Here is an 8,796-nt window from a genome sequence, read left to right on the forward strand (position 1 = left end):
GGGAGAGTTAGACTGGGACCCCCACATGCGAAGAGGGCCCCCTGCTGGCCCACCTGCCACACCCCAGGGTCGTGCAACGTCAGGGAGCTCGGTTCCAGTCCTATGTGTTCTGGCCGGTTCCCTGGGTTGGACCCCGGGCAGGCCCATCCTGTTCTGGCCACAGGGGAAAGATGGTGTGTGAAGAGCAGGTTCTAAGTCAAAGGTGGACAGTGGTCCCTCCCGTGGTTCCCCCCCACCAGCAGGCCCTGTGTATCCACTGCCACCTGGGAAACTAAGCACAGAGAAGCTCAAGGTGGTTCCTCAGGCCATCAGCCCCGATGATGGGCTCTGAGTTGGGGGAGGTCTTGGGCTGCTGTTTCCAAAGCCTACATTTTTGAAACACCTGCTGTGTGCCAGGTGGTACAAATGTCACCCGTCAAGTGAGGGGTGCCAGTGCCAAGGGTCAGGGCCCTGGGAGGAGGGCATGGGTGCCCAGGCCAAGGGCAAGCTCAGGTTGGTGCATCTGAGGTGCTCCGGGGGCTTGTGTGGCCCAAGTGGGGGATGGGGCAGCAGTGAGAGAGGGGGAGGGGCAGGGACCACGGGACTGTGCTGGGGGGGGCGGGGTGTGGATGTCCTGTTACGAACACTGGTGGGTCCACGGGATGGGTCAGAGTGCGAGGTGCCAGAGGTCATCCAGGCCACAGCGTTGCCGGCTGGGTTGACTCAGGAGAACCCCAGGAGCCGCTGCCCTGCCAGCTGCACAGTATTTCACGGCCAATGGCGCCCTCTGCTGGCCATATTGGGCATAGCCCTGACACAGGCTCCCAGCCCAGGATGGGGAACTTAGAGATGTTCACCCCTCCCCGCGGACCAGCAGACACACACCAGGCTCTGGGTGGCCTTGGGGACACTGTTCCCAGGACAGGACCTACCTACAGTGTGGGGAAGATTTGGGTATCTGATTCAAGGTACCCACTGGAGGCTGAATTCAACTCCCCATCAGAGACACCTGTGTGCCCAGAGGGACAGCCCCACTGGAACCAGTAAGACGCAGGAGACAAGAGCCTGGCCTCAGGTGTGGTCCAGGCGCAGTTCCTCCAGGCAGGTGCCAGACGTGGCCAGGACAGGTGGGGCTGGGGCCTGCCTGGCCCTTTAAGAGGGCCGCGGGGCAGGGGGAGGGGATCCCTGTTGCCTAGCAACAGGAGGGCTTGGTGTGTACCTGTCTCCAAGACCAGAAGCCATGTCCTGCTTGGGGACAGAGTGGCCGGAGCTGCCCTGCTGACCGTGCTGAGCGGCCCTCCTCCCTCTCCCCGCCACCCCTTGCCCGGGCGCACCATGGCGCAGACAGATACACTTCTGACCAAGGAGCCCGCCCCGCAAACGGTGCCAGCATGCCAGCTACCGCGCAAGCTGTACGACGTGGCCCGAAACACAGGCACCCACACGTCCTCGGGCCTGGCCACCGCTGGCTTCCGCACGGCCAAGTACCTGGTGGATGAGTGGTTCCAGAACTGCTATGCCCGCTACCACCAGGCCTTCGCCGACCTCGACCAGTCGGAGCGGCAGCGCCATGAGAGCCAGCAGCTGGTGGCCGAGACTGAGGCGTTGGCGCAGCGCACGCAGCAGGACTCCACGAAGAAGGTGGGCGAGCGCCTGCAGGACATGCACTGCTGGAAGTCGGAGCTGCAGCGCCAGGTGGAAGAGCTGGTCGCAGAGACTGACCTGCTGCTGGCCCAGAAGCAGCGGCTGGAGCGCACCCTGGATGCCATGGCCGTGCCCTTCTCCATAGCCACCGACAACCTGCAGTGCCGGGAGTGCCGCCAGCACCCCGACCTTGTGCGTGACTGCGTGGAGATGGAGTTGCTGAAGGTTCGGCCCCTCCCAGCCCCCAGAACTGCAGACCGGGCCGCCCCACTTCTCCCCAGGAAGCATGACCTACCCTGGGCTGAGAGTGGGCACCCGTGTGCCCCCACGACATGGCTGGCAGAGGCCTTGGTGCCCATGTACCACGTGGCTGCACAGAGGCACAGGGAGCCTGCTCCCCTCGGCACACGCAGAGACACACAAGCACATGCCCAGGCGCAGAGAAGGTGGCTCTGCTTGTAGGTGGGGGACCAGAACCGACTGGGGGCACCCCGGCTGGGGGCAGGGGCAGGGCTCAGACCGCCCAGGGGGGAGGTGCCGTCTCTGGTCCCAGGAGGGTGCCAGGTCTGGCCTTCCCACAGTCTGGTCCTTATAGTGGGTGCTGGGCAAGGCCTTGCTCCCTGCAAGGTGGGCCCAGCCAGGACATGCTGGGTTGGGAGCACTGTGGCCTGGGGGCAGGTCCCAGCATGGGGGTTGAGCATGGTTGGGGGCAGGGGCTGGACTTTCGTGCTTACCCACTCACCCTAGCCCCGGGTCCAGGGCTCCTGCTCTGCCCCCTGCCCCATTATGGCTCCCATGCGGGGGCGAGGCAGGGCCCAGGCCGTGGCAGCGTTCATACCTGGAATGTGTACTGGGACGTTTGTCTGAGGCTGAGACAGGTAGAGGCCACTGAGGCAGGGGGGGCCTGGCCAGATCCCTATAAGCCCTGATGCCCCTCCACACACCCCTGAAAGCCAGGAAGGGCCTGAGCTGAGCCCCAGGAGTGGCTAACTGAGGTTGGGATGTGGTTGGGTCATGGTGGTGCCTGCACCCACTGTGCAGTCCCTCAGTCACCCCTGGGTCCTGGCACCTGCTGAAGAGTCCCTTTGGTCACCCTGGGTCATGCAAATTAAGCCTGACCCTGAGTTCCCAGAGGCAGAGCCCCCCATGCCCCGCCCCCCATGCCCGTGTTGGAAATCCAGCCTCAGACCAGTGTGCAGGCGTGGACGGGATAAAGGTGGGGTGGGGGCCACATGCATCCCACAAAGAGCCCTTTCCCCTCCGAACCTGGCAGGACCTGTCCTTGGGGAAGCCCCCAAAGTATCAGGGAGTCGCCCAGCCCAGGCCCCTGATGCTGGCAGGGAAGAGCCTCACCTGCGAACAGGCTGTAGGCCACAGGCACTCATGAGATATGGGGGAGACAGCCAGCCAGCCCAGGTGCCTGGGGACCCCCTGAAAACCCCAAGCTCAGGCCAGAACCTTGAGTACCTCCTCCTGGCCCCAGGCCCTTCCTCTGTCCCCCCAACACCACACCCTCACACTCATTCACTCAAGAACCTCCCAAGGCTCTGGGAGTGAACCCTCTGCCCTGAGCCAGGTCCCCTGCCCAGTAGTACATGGACAACAAAGGGGCCAGGACAGGGAGATGGACCCACGGGTCAGAACTGGGTACATAGGGTTTACAGCCCAACAGAGGAGAAAATTCAAATCAGGGGGAAAGAGTTTTTCCTGCCCAGAAAATGAAACTGTCAGGGTAGTAGGAGGAAACACAGGGTTTCCCCTTGTGTCCTTTGTCTGGGTAAGGCCTCTCTGAGCCCAAGGCCCCAAGGGGCAGCCCCAGGGGGGCTCCTGGTCCCCAGTGGCCGGGGTCCTCAAAGGCTGTTGCCAGGCTGTCCAGGGGCCAGTGGGCAGGCTAGTGGGCAGGCTGGTGCCCTCAGTGTCTTGGGCAGGCTGCAGGGGTGGCCCCAGAGCCCAGGGGGTGCTAAGTGCCCAGCAAGTGAGAACCACTTCTGGGTGATCCTCCCCACAGCCCATAGAAGCCCCCAGAAGAAAAGACCCACTGCACCACCCCAAACAGCCCAGAATAAATCCGGCAAGAAAGCCAGGCTCATCTCCCATTTCCACAAAAGAAGCTGGGGCCCAAGACCACCAGCAGAGGTCAGGTGCTGGCAGAGCCCCCAGTTCCACTGGGGGTCACCCCAAATCTCAGCTCCTCCTAGAGGTTTGAGAGGCTGCCTGTGGGCCCCACCAGCCTGGCTGTCATCAGACTCTCACCAGGGACGGGGGTCTTCTTCCCCAGGAGGCAGACCTCATCCGGAACATTCAGGAGCTCCTGAAAAGGACCATGATGCAGGTCGTGAACCAGATTCGGTGGGTCTGGGTGGCCTCTAGGGCTGCCCTCGGGATGTCCCCCTACCCCTCAGGCTAGCTATGGGCAGGAAGTTGGGGTGACCCGGCCCTGAGGCTCAGAGAATTGAGGGATTGTCCCCAGTCATAGCCAGGAGCAAGCGGCTGGGTGGAAGCACTGGGCAGGTGGGGGTGGCAGATTCCTGCATGGCCAAGGGGCCTGGGCATCCAGAACCCAGACCAGCATCCCAGAGCCCACCCTGCCGCTTGGGGGTCTTACCCGGCCCTGCGCCCTGGTGGGCCCAGCTCCCCACCCGCACAGACGGCAGGCCCTGCCCGCTCTCCCCAGGATGAATCACGAGCACAAGGAAACGTGCGAGATGGACTGGTCTGACAAAGTGGAGGCCTGCGACATCGACGAGGCCTGCTGCCGCTACCACAACCAGAGCACCAACTTGCAGTTCTACCCGCACTCCGCCAAGTTTGAGGAGAGGTGGGGTCTTCCGCAGGGGCTGTGCACAAACGCCCCGCCCCCACCTGCGAGATCCCACCTGGGCTCCTAGTCCCTCCGCTGGGGGTCCTTTGCGCAGCTCTTCTGCTCCTGGGGATGGGCAGGCGAGCGCGACCTCCGCCCAAGTGCCCGGCACACACGGTTCACCACAAGGGCTGGGGTTTGCGAGGGAGGCAGTACCCAGGGTGGGGAGCTGCCTGAGGCAGGGCGGCTGACTGCAGCTCCGCATACGGCCGGCAGGGGGCGCTGGGCCACCACCCATCGCAACACAGCCCCGGGGTGGCGCAGGGCCCAGGGACGTAGGAGGCACTGGAGAGCGGGAACCACCGGGGGGCGCAGGAAGCACGGAAGACACGGAGTGGGGAGCTGGGGGCGCGGGGCTAGCGGGGCGGAGCTGGGGGAGCAGGAGGCCCTGGGAGCACGTGGGGAGGCGCTCCGGGTGGCGCGGGGGGCGGGGCGAGAAGTGGCGGTAGGACTGGGGCGCCACTCCCCAGTCCACTTTATGCTGGGGCGCAGGGGACACCGGGCACGGCAGGCGCGGGGAGGCCCTGGTGCAAACCGGAGCCATTGGCAGGTGCCCCCACCGACCGCGGTGCCCGCCCACTCCCTGCCCGCAGTGCCTCCACGCCCGAGACCTGGGCCAAGTTCACGCAGGTAAACCTGTACCGCGCCGAGCGCGAACGCCTGGCCTCAGTCAACTTGCGGAAGCTCGTCGACTGCATCCTGCAGGACACATCCGAGGACTTGCGGCTGCAGTGCGACGCCGTGAACCTGGCCTTCGGGCGGCGCTGTGAGGAGCTGGAGGACGCGCGCCACAAGCTGGAGCACCACCTGCGCAAGGTGGGGCCGCCCCGGCCACGCCCATCCCATATCAGGCCGCGCCCACCGCCAGACCACGCCCACTCCGCAGCCAGGCCACTCCCAGCCCACGACCTGACCTCGCCCAGGGCATCCTCTAGGGCTGGACATCCCCTGGTAACCACAGAGAAAGACCAGGCCCAGACCGGGTAACCCAGACCACCCCTCCCCCACTGGCCACTATGCCTTTGTCACGACTTGGCCTGGCTCCTGCCCCTCCTTGGCCCTGCCCATCTTGAGGGACCCCTGAGGCAGGGCCCCCACTCCTCCCTGGGCCCTCATGAAGCTGATGAGAAACCAAGTGACATTTGGGGGTGGTGGCATTGTCACTGGAGTGACTGAACAGGGGGTACTGCAAGCAGGAGCAAGGAGGGTGGAAGGAGGTGGGGCCTGGCTGCCTAGTGGGGTGTCCCCGGTGCTGGCCCCTGGCCTGGCAGGGCTCTGACCCTAAGCTCTCAGGGTGACCTTTGCTGCCTTTGTCTCTCAAGCTCCACACCAGGGTCGGGGGCTGGTGACCACAGGGCTGGGGGCTCTCAGGCCAGAGCTGCTGTGCCACAAGCTTTGCTGTCCTCACCGTCCCCAGGCCTCTGGGTGCCCACGGGAGGGCCGAGGTGGCCGTGCACATCCTCCCTGCCTCCACTCCTCCCCCAGAGCCAGCGGACAGAGCTGCCTGCTCGACGTGGCACAGGGCTTGGGGTGCGGTGGGGGAGACCCACAGGGACTGTCCTGTGTGCAGACACTGCGGGAGATCACGGACCAGGAGCACAATGTCGCAGCGCTGAAGCAGGCCATCAGGGACAAGGAGGCGCCTCTGAAAGTGGCCCAGACCCGCTTGTACCAGCGTTCCCACCGGCCCAACGTGGAGCTGTGCCGAGACGCTGTCCAGTTCAGGTGCCTGTCGCTGCTGGGGCTGTCCTGGGCTGGGCCTGGTCACCAACCACCATAGGGCGCCGTCCACCCGCCTCCAGGCTTTCCTCAGCCTCTGGGGCCCCCTTGAACCCCTCCCCCCACCCCCGCACACAGCCCTGCAGATGTGAAGAGGAAAGACATTGGGCCCCACACAAGCACAACACACACACACACACACACACACGGTTCCCACGTCCCCAATCCTGCCCTAGCATGACTGGATGCTATGCGTCCCTTGGGGGACACTGTGCCAGGCTCCTAGTGCCAGGGGCGGCCACACTCCCTGCTTCACCCTGGTGAGGAATCTCAGGGTCTGGGAGGCAGAGCTCCCCGGGCCACATGGCCGCCCTGACCATCCTGCTCGTGGCCGTCCACACCTCCAATGTCACGGTGGACACACATCCCCGGCTTGAGGCGTAAGTGGGGTCACATCTTCTGTTTTCTAACTTATTGAGCTCGCAGTCGCCTTGTAAGCAGAAGTGCCCCTGCCTTGGGCATCCCTCTTTCCCTGTCCCTCAACTCCTTCAGAAAACTGGGGCCTCACTCGGCTCCAGGGGCGCCCATCTCACTTCCAGATGCCAGGAATAGAGGAATAGAAGTTCATGTGGTGTCCTGGCCCGGCCCTCTCCCAGTGTGGCTAATGGGTTTCCCTCTGGGCCTTTTGGGGGCCCTTCTATGGCCAAATGTCTTGACCAAGACCCCCAACAAGGGCCCCCAGCCTTTGACCTTGAGCCTCGCTCTCCCCACCCAGAAGGCCAGGCATCCCAGGGCAGCCCCAACTCACCCCTTCCTCCCACCCCCGCAGGCTGGTGAGCGAGGTAGAGGAGCTGAACCTGTCCCTGGCGGCTCTGAGGGAGAAGCTTCTGGAAGCAGAGCAGTCCCTGCGCAACCTGGAGGACACGCGCATGAGCCTGGAGAAGGACATTGCTGTCAAGACGAACAGCCTCTTCATCGACCGCCAGAAGTGCATGGCCCACCGCACCCGCTACCCCACAGTCCTCCAGCTGGCCGGCTACCAGTGACCGGGCGGGCACCCCGGCAGGTGCAGGGACCCATCTCCCCCTCAAATAAAGAGCATGTTAGCTTTCTACTCAGAGAGTGTACCTGGACAGGTGAGCTTTGCCTATGGACCCCACGTTTCAGCCATGGGGGGCCAGGGGGTCTCCTGCTTGGGGCACCCCCAGTCACCACCTGGGGAGAGGGGTCAGCCAAGAACCGTCGAGGCCCCCCCCATTGCTCACTGCTGACCACACGGGGCACAGCCAAAGCATCGACAGTTTCTCTGCCCACCTGGGCCACCTGCTGGATGCTTCAGAGGGAGTGTCACCTCCTGTCACCACTTGTCACAGGCTCTGGTGGCCGCAGTGATAACTGAAGCCCCACTCCTTTTCCTCCATGTGCCTTGGACGCTGTCACCGGAGGCCAGCCGGCACTCCCCTCATTAGTGGGCCGTGAGCCTGGAGCAGCGGTGTCAGAACATGCTGCTGGCACAGCTCTCCCCTGAGGGACTTGGCCCCCGGGCTGTGAGGGGCCACGCAGGGCGGGGCCTGGGGCAGTGACCGCGGGGGGAACTGTGGGACCTCTCCCTGCCACCCCACCCAGCACAGGGTGAGCACCAGACCCTGAGCTGGGGGTGGAGGGTCAGGGCTGGAGGGGCCTCCACCCCCAGCACCTTGGTCACCTCTGTGGCCAAGCTCCTTGTCCAGCCCCCTCCTTAGCCAGTAAGTTTGTCAGGCCGGGCTGTGGGCGGATGCGTGAGGGCCACAGAGCCCTGCTGCCCACCTGGCCCCACACCCTGTGTCCATGGCTCTGGGCAGAACTGGCACAGCATCAGGGGCTCCCCCCAAGCAGGGCCAGGTGCTCTCACGGTGGCCATGAGGCCCTCTCACTGTGCCCCCTGGGGACGAGCACCAGGCTACTGGCCCCTCGCCCATGGCAGCTCATCAACAGGACTCGGGAAGTGTCCATTAAGAGGCTGGGAGATAATAACTCGGCCGCATGTACGCCAGCCACTCAGACCCCCATTACCGCCTGAGGCCGAGGCGGGCTGGCTGTGTAGCACAGCGTCCCCATCAGCGGCTACGAGGGCCTCCTTGTCCCCGCGCCCCACCCCTGCTGGGTGGCTGCTAATGGGGAGCTAAGTGGAGGTGCTGTGCGAAGGTCATTATCTCCAAAGCTGGGAGGGCGCGCGGGCACAGCCCCAGGGGGCCGGGCACTCATTGCCTGCAATTGTCTTATGACCACCCGTGAGGCTGGAAATTTTGTCCCCTTGTAGAGACAAATGACCAGGCCCTGGAGCTGATGGGTAGCTCTGGGGGAGCCAGAGCTGGGGAGTCTGGAGGGTGGCCAGACGGCTACACCCACCCGCAGGGATTCATCCCCTGCAGGAGTGGGGAGCGGGGAGTCACAGCGGGGGACATCAGGGCCCTGAGGGTGGCTGAAGCCTGCGGCATTTCCATCCACCACAGAGGATACTCTGGCCACTCTGAGTCCACTGGTGCCCATTTAACAGGTTGGGAAACTGAGGTCAGACGCAGGGAGCAGCAGAGCTTGGGCATCTGCCCTTCTCT

The 8,796-nt window shown here is 64.5% G+C and overlaps 1 protein-coding gene across 2 annotated transcripts; it reads left to right on the forward strand.

Moving 5' to 3' along the window:
- Window positions 1–1,293: 1,293 nt before the first annotated feature.
- Window positions 1,294–7,281, forward strand: TEKT4 (tektin 4). Of its 2 annotated transcripts, none has more exons than XM_082645007.1 (6): window positions 1,294–1,848; window positions 3,902–3,972; window positions 4,298–4,441; window positions 5,077–5,299; window positions 6,054–6,208; window positions 7,032–7,281. In XM_082645007.1, the coding sequence occupies exons 1-6, from the start codon at window positions 1,315–1,317 to the stop codon at window positions 7,246–7,248; spliced, it is 1,344 nt and encodes a 447-aa protein (XP_082501133.1). In that variant the 5' UTR covers window positions 1,294–1,314; the 3' UTR covers window positions 7,249–7,281. The 2 variants fall into 2 exon arrangements, with proteins under 2 accessions (XP_082501133.1, XP_082501134.1); XM_082645008.1 differs by having other exon boundaries at window positions 1,294–1,833.
- Window positions 7,282–8,796: the final 1,515 nt, after the last annotated feature.

Source organism: Mesoplodon mirus (assembly GCF_964341445.2).
Source record: "Mesoplodon mirus genome assembly, chromosome: 15".
Lineage (NCBI taxonomy): Eukaryota > Metazoa > Chordata > Mammalia > Artiodactyla > Ziphiidae > Mesoplodon > Mesoplodon mirus.

Coding starts and splice junctions, on each gene's coding strand:
- TEKT4 (XM_082645007.1), top strand. CDS start 1,315: ATGGCGCAGACAGATACACTTCTGACCAAGGAGCCCGCCCCGCAAACG. Junction 1,849..3,901: donor TGGAGATGGAGTTGCTGAAG/GTTCGGCCCCTC, acceptor CTTCTTCCCCAG/GAGGCAGACCTCATCCGGAA. Junction 6,209..7,031: donor CGAGACGCTGTCCAGTTCAG/GTGCCTGTCGCT, acceptor CCACCCCCGCAG/GCTGGTGAGCGAGGTAGAGG.